This window comes from Vombatus ursinus, unplaced genomic scaffold (genome assembly GCF_900497805.2).
Source record: "Vombatus ursinus unplaced genomic scaffold, bare-nosed wombat genome assembly UNPS02014770.1, whole genome shotgun sequence".
Lineage (NCBI taxonomy): Eukaryota > Metazoa > Chordata > Mammalia > Diprotodontia > Vombatidae > Vombatus > Vombatus ursinus.
Window position 1 is genome coordinate 1,527,832 of NW_020954548.1, and position 14,310 is coordinate 1,542,141.

Here is a 14,310-nt window from a genome sequence, read left to right on the forward strand (position 1 = left end):
ATGAAATTCTTAGAGTTCAATCCTTAATAAAAGGATTTGTCCTGTGAAGTTTTGATTCAGTCAAAGGGCCGCAGTTGAGAACCTAGAGGGCCTCAAGGCTGCAGGTTCCGCACTCCTGCTTTAGACTGACGGAATGAATCTATGGCTCCATTTGACTGCCTCCACATATGGTTACTGAGAGCACCTTTACAGGCAATGGGAGACCGTGAGGAGCCCATGCCCATGATGTATTTTTGAGCTGATGTTTAAGTAACACAACTGCTTGATGCTAAAAGATCATGAGTGCTTTATTGTGTCAAAATGGAGCTTATTCAAGTCTTGGCCCAAGACAAAATCTTGCCAGAAGTTCATTAGCTCAGTTTGAAAAATTGAGAACCTTATGTGATATTTTACAACGTCATTTTACAGATGAGGAAACTGAGGCACAGAGCTGTTAAATAACTTGTCTAGTGTCTCACACCTAATAAGTATCTGAGGTGAGATTTGAACCCATGTCTTCTCAATTCCAAATCCAGTGCCCTAACACCCCATGTTGCCTCTCCTAGACTAGTTGTCAGAGACCTTGGTTAGATTCCCAAATCCAACACTTAGTAGTTCTATGACCTCGGACAAGTCCTTTAAGTTTTCTGAGTCTCAGTTTCCCCATCTGAAATATACAAACAATAATATTTGCATTACTTACCGAGCAGGTTGTTGTGAGGAAAATGCTTTGTAAAGTCCTATGTATGTGTGAGCTATTGTTATTATTATTATTATTCTCCTGTTTAAGAAAAGGGCAATTTAAGGAGACAGGGGAATTGGGTAAAGGGAGGAGGGAGATGCCAAGAATAGAAGATAATTGGAGGGAGGAGGATTTGCTCAGAAGCCCCTGAGAACTGCTCGTTATGCCATGGCATACAGCCAGGAGTAGGTGTCAGGGACTGACTTCAAGTTGGGGAGGTGGGGCCTTGGAACTCTCCAGGATACGAAGGCAAACGAAGCCTAAATGACTGGACAGACTGACAGATGAGGCCCATAGAGTAAAAGCCACAGAGCATCTCCATCAGCAGCCCTAACTCTAGGGGTGTTGGTCTCTCTCTCTAGGTACAGCTGAAGGCTAAAGCCTTGGCTTCTCACTTTTGCCTTCTGGGTGGGGAGAGCCTTCCAGGGGCAGGTGGAGGGGAGCAGGTTTTCTGAGGCCTGACGTGGAGAAAGCCTGGGCTGTGGCTGCATCATTCATAGTGGGTATTTGGGAAGGGAAGATCCAGTCATTCAGTCAGTCAATAAGCATTTATCAAGCACCTACTGTGTACCAGGCACTGCGCTAAAGGATACGGGGTATAAAGAAAGGTAAAAGACAGTCCCTGCCCTCAAGGAGCTCACTATCCAATGGAGGAGACAACAAAAAACCACTATGTACAAACAAGCTATAGATAGCACAAATTTGAAATAATCCAAAGAAGGAAGGCACTAAGAATTTCAATTAATAGGATCATGGACGACATTCCAATGGACCTTTAAGATCATTTAGTTCAGCCCTTTTATTTTATTAGAGAGGAGTAAACCAAGGCCCAGAAAGAATTAAGTGACTTGCTAAAGTCACACAGATAAATGGGGCAGCTAGGTGGCTCAGTGGATAGAGCACTGGACTGGGAATCAGGAAGACTCATCTTCCTGGGTTCAAATCCAGCCTCAGATACTTACTAGCTGTGTGACCCTGGGCAAATCACTCAACCCTGTCTGCCTCAGTTTCCTCATCTGTAAAACGATCTAGAAAAGGAAATGACAAACCACTCCAGTGTCTTTGCTGAGAAAACCCCAAATGGGGTCGTGAAGAGTTGGAAATGACTGAGCAACAACACAGCCAATAGCAGAGTTGGGATTTGAACCCGATTCCCCGGTTCCAAATCCAAAACCCTTTCAGGTCTCTGCATTCACTTGCTCTCCCATTCAGTTCAATTAAAATTATTTCCATTCAACTTGAGAAGTCTTTCCTGAGCACCAACAATGTCCAGCAATATGCTAGAGTGTGCTGGGGAGACAAGAATCAGAAGACATGTTCTATGTGTCCATGTAGCACCTCAAAGCCAAACCTCCCCATCTAAGGCTGGGGATCCATATGGTATAGTGGAAAGGTCATAGGACTTGGAGCCAGAGGTTCTGGGTTCGAGTCCTACTTTACTTTTTAGTCATATGGTTCTTCTTGTTACTATTGTTCAATTTTTTTCAGTCATGACCCCATTTGAGCTTTTCTTGGAAGAAATACTGGATTAGTTTGCCATTTCCTTCTCCAGCTTATTTTACAGGTGAAGAAACTAAGGCAAACAGGGTTAAGTGACTTGCCCAGGGTCACACAGTTAGTAAATGTCTGAGGCTGGATTTGAACTCATGAAGACCTATCTTCCTAATTCCAAGCCCAGTGCTCTATCCACTGCTCCATATGGTCCTTAGCAAGTCATTTAACTTCTCTGAATATCAGTTTCTTCATCTGTAAAATGGGGATCACAACCTCTGCCCAACTTTCCTCAAAGAGCTGTTGTGAGCATTGAATGAGATTATGAAATGAACGTGCTTTGGAAAATCACACAAATGCCTAGCATTAGCACTTTCTGATTTGTGAGACAAGGCAATCCATGAGGGATATCAGTCAAACATTCACAAAGTACTTTGTGATTCACATACATACATTCACATACATGATCTCATTTTATAACCACGGCAATCCTGAAACCCACACAGATCACTCCAATATTAAGTCATCTCCCTTTTACAGATGAAGAAACTGAGGCCCAGAGAAAGAGAGAGACAAAATGACTTACACAAGATCACAAATCGAATTAAGACGATGACATAAGACAGTAATTGGTTTGTGTTTAACTGTGTGGTACAGACATTGTGTTCTCCTCCCTCTGACAAGCTGACATAATGAGGGGAAAATCTTCAGCTCCTGAACTTCTATTCTCTCATCTCCATGGAGGTATGTCTTCCTCTCCCTTCCAAAAAAAAAAAGTCCGTTCTCACAGAGAACTCTAGAGATGAGCACAGACTCATGAGATTTTTACTGTCTTAATGCCTGTTCTTTACTAGATACTCTGATAATACTAATACTAATAATAATGACATTAACAGCTGGCATTTGTATAACACTTCAAGGTTTGCACTTTAAATGTGTGACCTCTTTTTATCGTCACAACTGTAGGAGGTAGGTGCTATTATTATCCCCATTTCAGAGATGAGGAAGCAGAGGCAGACAGAGGGAAAGAAGCTTATCCAGACACAGCTAAGAAGTATCTGAGGTCATATATGAACTCAGGTCTTCCTGACCCCAGGTTCAGTGTCATACCCAGTGAGCTGCCCAGCTGCCTGGGATAACACAGGCAAGCCTTGATCGTCAAACACCAGATTGCTTTTTCTCAATCCTCACCCACCTTGACTTTTCTTTCTGCAGTATTTAATGCCACTGACGACACCCTACTTCCGGGGAATCTTTCCTCTCTTGACTTCTCTGACCACAGGTGATCTCTTTTGCTGTTCCCCATCCTTCTCCTGCCTCTCTGCCCTCAGCCCTCTTCTCTCTCTACTCTTTTTTAACATAGTGACCTCAACCACTTCCATGGCTTCAATTACCACCTCCATGCAAATTCTCCCCAGAGCTCTAAATCCGATCTCTAATTGTCTGCTAGACATGTCCACCTAGATACCCCACTAACACCTCAAACTTATTATGTATATAATAACAAAACACAAGAAACAATAATAGAAAGGGAAATCTCATTCCAAATAACTACAAAATGCATAAAATATCTGGGGATCAAATTTTTTATGTCTCAAACGGATCTCAACATCTCCCCTTCCTCCTGACTCACCCATTTCTATTGGTGGTACCACCATCCCTCTAGTCACCTGGGTTTGAAACCTGAGTCATCTTTGACACTTCCTTCTCCCTCCCCGTCTCTTAGCAACTCCTTTCAAGCCTGTTTCCGTAACATCTCTTGCATTTGCATCCTCTCCACATACCCTTCCACCATCCCAGTTTAAGCCTGCATCACTTCTTGTCTTACTGTTACTATTGTAATGGCGCCCATCCCCTTCCCATTTTCTCCCCCCTCCAACCTATCCTCCACATAGCTGCCAAAATGATCTTCTTCCTGTAGAGGTATGACCGTATCGCTAGCCTGTTCAAAAATCTTCAGGAGTTCTCTATTTCCTAAAGCATAAAATATAAATTCCACAGCCTGGCACTTAAGGATTCCCACTGTCTTGTTACTTCTTGAATCTCATTTCACATCGGTACCTTTCAGGTGTTTTATGATACAGCTAAAGTAGACTTCTTATTTCTTACTAGCTGTTCTTCATCTCATCTCATCCTTTCCCACCTTCATTGCATTCCTGCAGATGGTCTCACATGCCTGATATACTCTCCCTTTTTGTCTCTGTCTGTTCAGATCCTTCCTTTCCTCCAGGTAGGCATTTTAGAAATATTTAGTGGGTTGAATTCACTGGAAGTCTCCAATTTATCAAGGGACTGTTCTCCAAAAGTTCACAGGTGAGTTGGTTCTTTAGCACTCAGAATACCTTTTGTCTTTTAAAAAGAGGTTTGCTTTTTTCGTCCTAGTCTTTCTCCCTCTCTTTCACTTTCATTTTACCCTCTCCAAATCTCCCTGTTTCCTCACGTACCTTTCCCCATAGAAAGAGTATTATCAATTCAATTCAACAATAACTACTTACTAAATGCTGGGGATACTTTGAGAGGCAGGACCCAGACTTTGCATTGAAGACATTAAAAATGTAATGGGAGAGACGAGAGGTACATAAATCATTATATATTAGATACACAGAATAAGTACATGATAACTTTAGTGGGGAAGGCACTAGTGGCTGTAGGCACCAGGAAAGGCCTCCTACAGAAGGTGGCATTTGAACTGAATCTTAATGCTAAGTGGTAGGTAGGAGAAGACAGAGCATTCCAGACACAGGGGATGGCCAGTGCAAAGGCCCCTTACCACCCACTGCCTATTGGACGTTCCTAACCAGATGTTCCAGATGCATCTCAAACTCAGTATGTCCAAAACAAAACTCATTATCTTTCCTTCCAAACCTGTCCCTCTTCCAACCATCTTTCCAATCTTCCAAGTTTGTAACCTGGGTATCGTCACTGTCCTCACTCTCCTTGACCCCACTTACATAATTGGTTGCCAAGTATTGCTGTTTCTACCTCCACAACACTTCTCCTAATCGACCCCTTCTCATTACTCACACAAGTTTCACCTTGGTTCATGTGTCCATCACCTCCTGCCTAGAAAATTGCAACAGCCTCCTCTTTCGTCTCTCTGCCATGTCTCTCCCCACTCTAGTCCAGTCTACAAGCTGCTGAAAAAGTAATTTTCCTTAAGCATACATCTGAACGTAATAATTTCCCTATTCTATCAACTCCAGAGATTTCTCATTACCTCTAGGTTAAAATACAAACTCTTCTATTCAGCTCCTGAAACCTATAGCAAATGGTCCCAACCTATCTTTTCAACCTCATTGGACTTTACTTTTTCCACACCCTACGATCGAGCCAGACCGGCCTTCTTTGTCCCTCACACATGACCCTCCATCTCCCATTTGTACTGCCTGTGCTACATGACTGGAGTATACTAGCTCCTTTCCTCTGTCTCATAGAGATCCTCTCTTTCTTTAAGACGCAACTCAAGCATCGTCTTTTCTATGAAGCCTTTCCTGATGCCCTCCATCTGTTAGTGTTCCCCTGCAAGGTTTATATTTATGCTATATATTTTTATATATACAACATACTACTGTCTCCCCCATGAGAATGTAATCTCTTTGCAAGTAGGAATTATTTCATTTATGTAATTGTAGCATCTAGTAGAGTACCCGTTACATAAAAGGTGCTTCAATAAACACTTGCTGATTGTTTGAAGTAGACCAGTAGCGTGAAAAGGGCTAGAAAGGTAGTTGTAACCAGATCATGGAGGGCTTTGATTAGGAGCGCTAGGTTAGGGGCGGCTAGGTGGAGAGTAGATAGAGTACCAGCCCCGGAGTCAGGAGGACATAAGTTCAAATCTGGTCTCAGACCAGAGACTTAACAGGTCTCAGACCAGAGACTTGACACTTACTAGCTGTGTGACCCTGGGCAAGTCACTTAACCTCAACTGCCTTGCAAAAAAACAAAAAACAAGTGAGAAGTGCTAGGATTGGGAATTTACCTTTTATTTGGTAGGGGTGGGAATGGGGGAATTAAAGGTTTTTCAGTTGAGTGACATGATTATAGCGACATATTAGCTTTGAAGATGTATGACAGATGGGTTTGATCAGGAAATAGACCAGAGGGCAGAGAAGCCACTTAGGAGATTAGTATGATAGTCTAGGGAAAAGGGAAGGAGGGACTGAACTGGGACAGTTGTGGTGGGAGTAGAAAGAAAGAGACTGATTCCAAAATGGGTTCATGATTTAGATATAAAGGCTGATACTAAAAGCAAATTGGGAGAGCAAGGAATAGTTCACGTCAGATTTATGGAGAACAGAAGAATTAATGCCAAACAGGAGACAGAGAACACTATGAAATGCAAAATGGATAACTTTGATTATATCAAATTGAAAAGTTTTTGCACAATGAAAGCCAATACAACCAAGATTAGGAAGGAAGCAGAAAACTGGGGAAAAATTTTTTACAACCAGTATCTCTGATAAGGGCCTCATTTCTGAGTCAAATCTATAAGAATATAAGTCATTCCCCAATTGATAAATGGTCAAAGGATATGAACAGGCAGTTTTCAGATGAAAAAATTAAAGCCATCTATAATCATATAAAAAAATGCTCTAAATCACTATTTAAAAAAATTTTTTTTTTTATTTTTTAGTGAGGCAATCGGGGCTAAGTGACTTGCCCAAGGTCACACAGCTAGTACATGTCAAGTGTTTGGTCTGAGATCAGATTTGAACTCAGGTCCTCCTGACTTCAGGGCCGGTGCTATATCCACTGTGCCACTTAACTGCCCCTCTAAATCACTATTGATTAGAGAAATACAAATCAAAATAACTCTGAGGTACCACATCACACCTATTAGATTGGCCAACATGACAAAACAGGAAAATGATAAATGTTGGAGAAGATGTGGGAAAATTGGAACACTAATGCATTGTTGGTGGAGTTGTGAAATGATCTAACCATTTTGGAGAGCAATTTGGAACTATACCCAAAGGGCTATAAAAATGTGCATACCTTTTGATCCAGCAATAGAACTTCTAGGTCTGTATCCCAAAGAGATCATAAAAATGGGAAAAGGACCCACATGTACAAAGATAATTATAGCAGCTCCTTCTGTGGTGGCAAAGAATTGGAAATTGAAGGGATGCCCATCAATTGGGGAATGGCTGAACAATTTGTGGTATCTGAATATAATGGAATACTATTGTGCTATAAGAAATGATGAGCAGGTGAACTTCAGAAAAACCTGGAAAGACTTGTATGGATTGATGCTGAGTGAAGTGAGCAGAACCAGGAGAACATTGTACACAGTAACAGTCAGATTATGTAATGACTAACATTGATAGACTTAGCCCTTCTCAGCAATGCAAGGATCTAAGACATCTCTAAAAGTCTCACGATGGAAAATGCTATCCACATCCAGAGGAAGAACTATGGAGTTTGAATGCAGATCAAAGCATACTATTTGCTCTTTTTTTCTCTTCTGTTTTATTTTGTTTCCTCTTTCTGGTGGTTCCTCCTATTGGTTCTAATTCTTCCTTACAACATGACTAATGTGAAAATATGTTTCATAGGAATGTATATGTAGAGCCTATATCAGATTGCATGCTGTCTTGGGAAGGGAGGCGAGGAAGGAGGGGGAGAAAAATGTAAAACTCAAAAGCGTATGGAAGTGATTATTGAAAACTAAAAATAAACTAATTAAAAAAAAAAGAAAGAGACTGATTCAAGAGTTACTGTGGGAGTAGAATAGACAGCTTTTGGCTGAGGATCGGCTATAGGGGTTAAGACAGAAGAGTCCAAGATAGATCTCTAATTTTAAGCCTGAGGGACTGTGAGCATGATGGTATCCTCGACACAAATAGAGACATTAAGGGATGGGTGATACTTTTGGGAAAAGGCAATAAGTTCATTTTTTGAGCACATTATTCATGGTGGGTGGGCTACCCTACAAAGACCTATTTAACCCTTAATAAAACTGAAACATTCTATATCCATTTGCAATGAAAAGTACAGTAATTGAAAATAATGCTGTTTCAAAGGAGGTAAGATATTCCTTCCCCAATCCCTCTACCAATCTAAGAGATGACAGCAAGTCAAATATTCATACATCAGGGATTTTCCTGTGCCAGTGCTAATTCTCTATGTGATACTTTCCAAAGCATTTTCCAAATATGCTATTTCACTTAATTCTGTAAGATAGATAGCAAAGGTAGACTAAAAACTTCTTGGGGCAGGGGGGAAAGACAAACTATATTATGTTTCATTGTTACCCAAAGTGCCTAGTATAAGATTGGAACTCCAAGAGGCTTAAAAGTTTAGTTGATTTGCCCAAAGTTGCAAAAATAACTCTACAATAATGATAGCTCGCATTTTATATATTACTTTACCATTACAAATCTCTTTGCATGTTATTTCATTGGATTTTCACAATACCCCTGTGAGGTTGGTATTGTAAGTATTATTATCCCCATTTTATAGATGAGAAAACTGAATCTAAAGGAAAATATAAGACACATGGCTAGTAAGTGGCAGACTCAGGGCTAGGTGGTGCACCAGTGCTGGGCCTGGAGTCAGAAAGACTCAAATTCAGCCTCAGACACTTGTTAGCTGTGTGACCCTGGGCATGTCATTTCACCTCCGTGTCTTCATCTGTAAAATGGGGATAATAACAACACCTACCTCCCAGGGTTGTTGTGAGAGTGAAATGAAGTAATATTTGTAAAGTGATTAGCATGGTATAATAAGTGCTATACAAATGTTAGCTGTTATTATTCATAAACTGCTGAAAATACTGTCAATGCTCTGAGGGAAAGCCTCAGTTCTCCTGCCCTACTTATACCTCTGCTTGAACCCAGGTCCCCAGATTTCAAGTCCAAGACCCTTTTCACAACATTCAATGCTGGTTGCTAAGGTGACTTTATTTATAATAAGACATCTGGCCATTGCCATCTGAGGCTTCAGTTCTTGTGAACAGCAGCATTTGGATTCATCTGTTCATTTTACTGGCAATGGGGGAAGGATCGTTTTCCCAGAAGATTACCTGACAGTGCTAATGGATTGGTGGTTTGCTGTCTTCCAGGTGTCTCCTCCCCACCCCAACAAGGCCCCATCAACACGATCATCATTTTCGCCATCTTCCTTTTCCTGATCAGCCTGCCTTACATCCTTTTCAAGTTATTTCCCAGGTAGAGGACTGCAGAGAAGACTGGGTCTAGCTTTCCCAATCATAGTCTATAAGAACGTCCAGGCCCCTCACTTGGGAGCCCATTGGGAGCAGAATGTCTACCTATCCCTCCCCAGACCTCCAGCCACAGACCTTTTTGGGGGAGGAGAATCTTGACATTCCATCAATTAGGAGATTGGAGTTCTGAGATGGAAGAAGCCCTTCGGACAGAGCCATAGCTGGGAATTCAGACAGTGAGGAGGAGTCTACGTTCTCCTCCCCACCAAACGAATCCCAGTTCTGTGCAATTGAGTAGGGACAATCTGTGGAAAGAGGCAGAGGAGGGGGAGTAAGTCTGCCACAGAGAGGAAGCATATCTCCCTGTTGTTGGAGACCCGCTGGCAAAGTCTCAAGAATTCTCCCCTAGTTAGGGCTCTGCTGTGCAGTGTAATAGAAATAATGCTGGTTTGGGAGACAAAGAACCTGGGTTCGAATCCTGCCTGTGATCCTTACTATCTATGTGACCCTGGTATCCCACACATATAAGTCCAAAAGTTCAATGGGTTGCCTGCCTTGAGAGGTAGTGAGTTTCCCATCACTAGAAGACTTCAAACAGAGGTTGGGTAATGATTTGTCAGGCTTGTGGTGGTGGGGATTCTTTGGATTAGATAACCTCTGAGCTCCTTTCTAACTCTCAGATTCTTCAAGGATTCCTTGCCTCTCCTTGTCCCTTTGGCCCCTCCCCCCACTTTGGTTTTTGCCTCATCCCACCCCGGCTCCCACTAGTACTCCCAGTACCCCTTGCCCTAGCTGATCTTTCTTGCCATTTCTCTGCCGCCCTCCAGAGTGAAGAATACCTTCTACCAGAATGTGCCCTCGCCTGCAGCTTTCTTCAGGCCCCTCTACACTGTACATAATGGAAACTTTCAGGTAATCTGGGAAACTCATGCCTTCTCCCATGCCCCAGGGTCTAGATAGACACTGTTCCTAGGGTTCTTGATGGGCCTCTAATGCTTCTCTTCCTTATTGGTGGCATTAGATAATGAAAAGATCATTGGGAGACCCAATGGACCCTTAAGACCATGAACTGGTCACTTCTCTGATCCTCAGTTTTCTCACCCATAAATGGGGATAATAATGCCAATAGTAATAATAGTTAGAATTCATATAGCACTTTAAAGTTTGCAAAGTACTTTATAAATATCTAATTTGATCCTCATAACAACCCTGGAAGAGTTATCATCCCCATTTTACAGACGAGGGAACTGCCAGAGGTTAAGTAACTTGCCCAGGGTCACACAGTTAGAAGGTGTCTGAAGCTGGATTTGAACTTGGGTCGTTCTGACTCCAGAATCGGTGCTCTATCCACTGCTCCACATAGCTGCCCCCTGGAAGGGACCTCTGAAAGTCATCTGGTCCAACTGGTACCTGAGCAGAAATACCCCGTATAATATCCCCAAGAGTGGTCATCCATCCTCTAATTGACAACTTCTGATGATGGGAAACTCACCACCTCATGATGTAGCCTATTACTTTTGGAAAGCCCTGTTAGCAGGGTTTTCCTTGTATTGACTTAAACTCTGCATCTGCAACTTAGTACCTCTAGATCTGCCCTCTGGGGCCAAACAGAGCAAGTCTGATTGTTTTTCCCACATGACAGCCCCCCAAATACTTGAAGACAGCCACCTGGATGCCCTGCAGAAGCTGAGAGTTGGAAAGGATCTCAGAGGTTATTTAGTTAGTCCAACCCAAGAATCACCTCCTCCTAACAACATTCCTAACAAGGCGTTATCCAGCCTCCGTTTGAAGACTTCTAGTGACAGGGAACTCACTACCTCTTAAGGCATCCCATTAGACTTGTGGGCTGAGACATGTGGGACCCAACATTTTTTCCACAGGAGAGCCCCATTTTAACTGTCAGGGCATCTTGCCCTTTCAGTGCCTTCATGAACCACTTCCTTCTACCTCCTATTACACTGCTTATTCATATTGCTCTTGTCTTTCTCTTTCCCAGAGGCCCCAGACCTTTTTTTTTTTTCCCACATAAACTGTCTTCCTACTAGGCTTCTTTCTCAGAGCTAAATATTCTCAGTCCTTCAACCAATCCCCATATGATATAGTTTCAGATCTCACTATTCTGATGGCCTTCCTTCAGGTTGTCGAGAGAGAAACTGAACACCAATACTCTGGACATGGCCTGATCAGGACAGGAGACAGGACTACTATCACCTTTCCATTCTAGCTAGACACTATACTTCTTTTAATGCAGGCTAAGATCCTATTAGCTTCTTTTTTTTCCCTACTAGCTTCTTGGAAGCCACATCACACTTCTTTCACATTAAGCCTATCCTCCTCTTCCACTGAGGCCCCCAGATCTTTTTCTTATCCACAAAAATTGCCTTCTAACTATATCTTCCTCATCTTTAATAAGTCTCTTGTGTGCGTGTGTGTGCACATATGTGTGCGTGTATGCGTGTGTGTGTGTGTGTGTGTGCCAGAGAAGAATAAGACATTGTTGTTACCATTAACGATCTACCACAGTCTAGTGATTGTGCTATGTGTATGGTGACTCATAACCAGCAACATTAGACATTGTATAATCAGTGCCAGATAAGAAATCTTTATTTCCTTCAAGACTCAACTCAAGAAGCACCTTCTACATGAAATCTTTCTTGATTTTCCCCACTAATGCTCCCTCCCCAACTACCTTGTATCTATATTGCATTTCCTTTCCCATGTACACATTGTCTCCGCTTGTAGGATGTAAGCTTCCTTAAAGCAGGAACTGTTTCATTTTGTCTTTGTATCCCCAGTCCTTAGCATGGTGTCAAGCAGAGAGTAGTTCCTTAATAAATGCATGTTGATTGATTAAAAGAAATGCTCAAAGTCCAAGAGAGAGGACACCTCTTGGCTGGTGGGGATGGAGGGGTGGACAAGGAAGAAAAGGTAAGATTGGGGCCAGTGCTTGAAGGATTTCACTAATCAGGAGTAGAGAGCAAAGGAAGGACATTAGCAAAGGCATGAAATCAGGAAGTACGCATGGACAGTGTGTGTTAAAATGAATGAGTGAATACCAGCTGAGTGAAAGTCAGCTGGGTGGGAGCTTTAGAACATGGTTTGGCATTTGTGTGACTAATTGGTACATGATCCAGTTTGGCCGAGGGGAACCTCATGCCTCCATTCAGATGTTTCTGCTTGTGTTTCAGACGTGGGCCAGATCTGACCTCCTTGGTCCCCAGCTCAGAAGGCAGGGGGCCACAGAGAGGAGGGTCTTGACCAGAGATGAGCTCTTGGGCTTCATATTCCAGGAGTCGATTTCTCAGCTCACCTGCTTCCCAATGAGGCCCAAGAAGGTAGATGTCATGGAAGAGAAGGATGCCTACAAGCCCAGAGGACCTCCTCAGGAGGCAACCCAGCAGGACCCAGAGTCTAAGTACCTCAGTGTTGAAGAACTGGAGACTTGGCGGCTGCCTGGGGTGGTGATAGACGGGCACAGTGATAGTGGTGATGCTGAGGGCCAACCAGACTTCCCTGGAGTCAATCAGGCTAGTTCATTAGCTATCAGATGCCCTCCCATTTCCCTGAAGCAAACGGACCAGACCCTGGAGAGCTGCTCCACCAGCAATAGTGATTATTGTACCCTGAGTGGCAGTGAGATGCCCCAGGCCTTGGCACCTGCTGGAGAGCTACAGGGCCCAATGCCCAGCATGGGTCAGTGACTCCCTAGTCTTTCCAGAGCAGGCTCCATCCTGGGGCCCACCAACATTCAGGTATCCTTGCCTAGCCAGCGCAGAGGACTCCTGGGTAAAAATGTCAATTTTTAAGTGGCAATGGGGTCAGACACCAGGAGGCCAACAAAGCTTGTTCAGCTCTCCAGGAGCCATAAGTTTCTGTACCTATGAACATTCCCTCACCTCCCTACTCTCTCCTAGAGTGGAGTATGAGAGCCCCTCTCCATCCCCGAAATCCATCCAGATGGCATCCTAGGCCCAACTCCTTTCCACTCTTCCTTCTGTACCCAAAGTGCCAGAACTTTTCAAAACTAATTCAAATGAGTTCAGCTTGACAGATCTTTATTATGCCTATGTGCATAGCATTAAATTCTTAGCAAAATGGACAAAAGTTTCAGCAAGTCCCTGCACCCCAACTTGGGGTCGAGGGTCTTGCTCCCAACTCTAGGCCCTGAGTCGTCCTTCCTCAGCTAATTGTTCAATCCAACCCAACTTTCATGAAACACCTACTGGGGTCAAGGCACTGGCATTGGGGATATAAAGACAAACAAATGGATGGTTTATGCCTTTTTTTTTAAGGTCTTGTCTCTTTCACCATTCCTGGTGTGTCAGAGCAGGGGGTGAGAAAGGAACTGTGCTGGTTTAATCCCTGACCTTGACCACATCCCCAACCCACAAGCCTTTATACACATGGGGAAGGGGTTAGAGGAAGTAGAGTTGGCAGATGTCTTGTAGAGGTTTATATCCCTTCAAAGTTGGTGGAGTAGAAAGGTACTGCTGCTGCTCCCTGAGCTCCTTCTCATAGAACCTTCTCTCTTTCTCCTTCTCTTTCTCTTTCTCTTTCTTGTCCTCTTCTGCTCTCTTATTCTCTTTGTTTCACTGATCCTTTTGTCTTAGGTCTACCAGTTGCCCCCTCTGGTCTCTGGGTTGTACATGTTGCTAAACTCTATTTTGACTTGTCACTCAAGGCCCCTGACCCCATTCTTGCTCTGAGCCCCCACTATCCCCCGTCCAGCCCATTCTTCCGCATAGTTCCCTCCAGGACCAATATGAAAGAGTGCAGGGGTTCTTAACTGGGGCTCATGAACTTATCAGTTATACCATTATTAGTATTTCTACATAATTTGTTTCCTTTATAATCCTATGTATTTTTTTTAATGCACTTAAGGATGTTATTCCAAGAAGGGGTCCACAGGCTTTGCTGGACAGCCAAAGGCATC

The 14,310-nt window shown here is 43.1% G+C and overlaps 1 protein-coding gene across 1 annotated transcript in view; it reads left to right on the top strand.

The window, feature by feature from the left end:
- The window catches only part of LOC114043614 (interleukin-9 receptor-like), a 32,328-nt gene extending 18,727 nt beyond the window's left edge, over nt 1-13,601 (top strand). Inside the window, exons 7-9 of the mRNA XM_027862688.1 lie at nt 9,276-9,381; nt 10,205-10,289; nt 12,566-13,601. Of these exons, the coding sequence (XP_027718489.1) occupies nt 9,276-9,381; nt 10,205-10,289; nt 12,566-13,078 (704 nt within the window). The 3' untranslated portion in view covers nt 13,079-13,601. The remainder of the gene's footprint in view (nt 1-9,275; nt 9,382-10,204; nt 10,290-12,565) is intronic.
- Nucleotides 13,602-14,310: the final 709 nt, after the last annotated feature.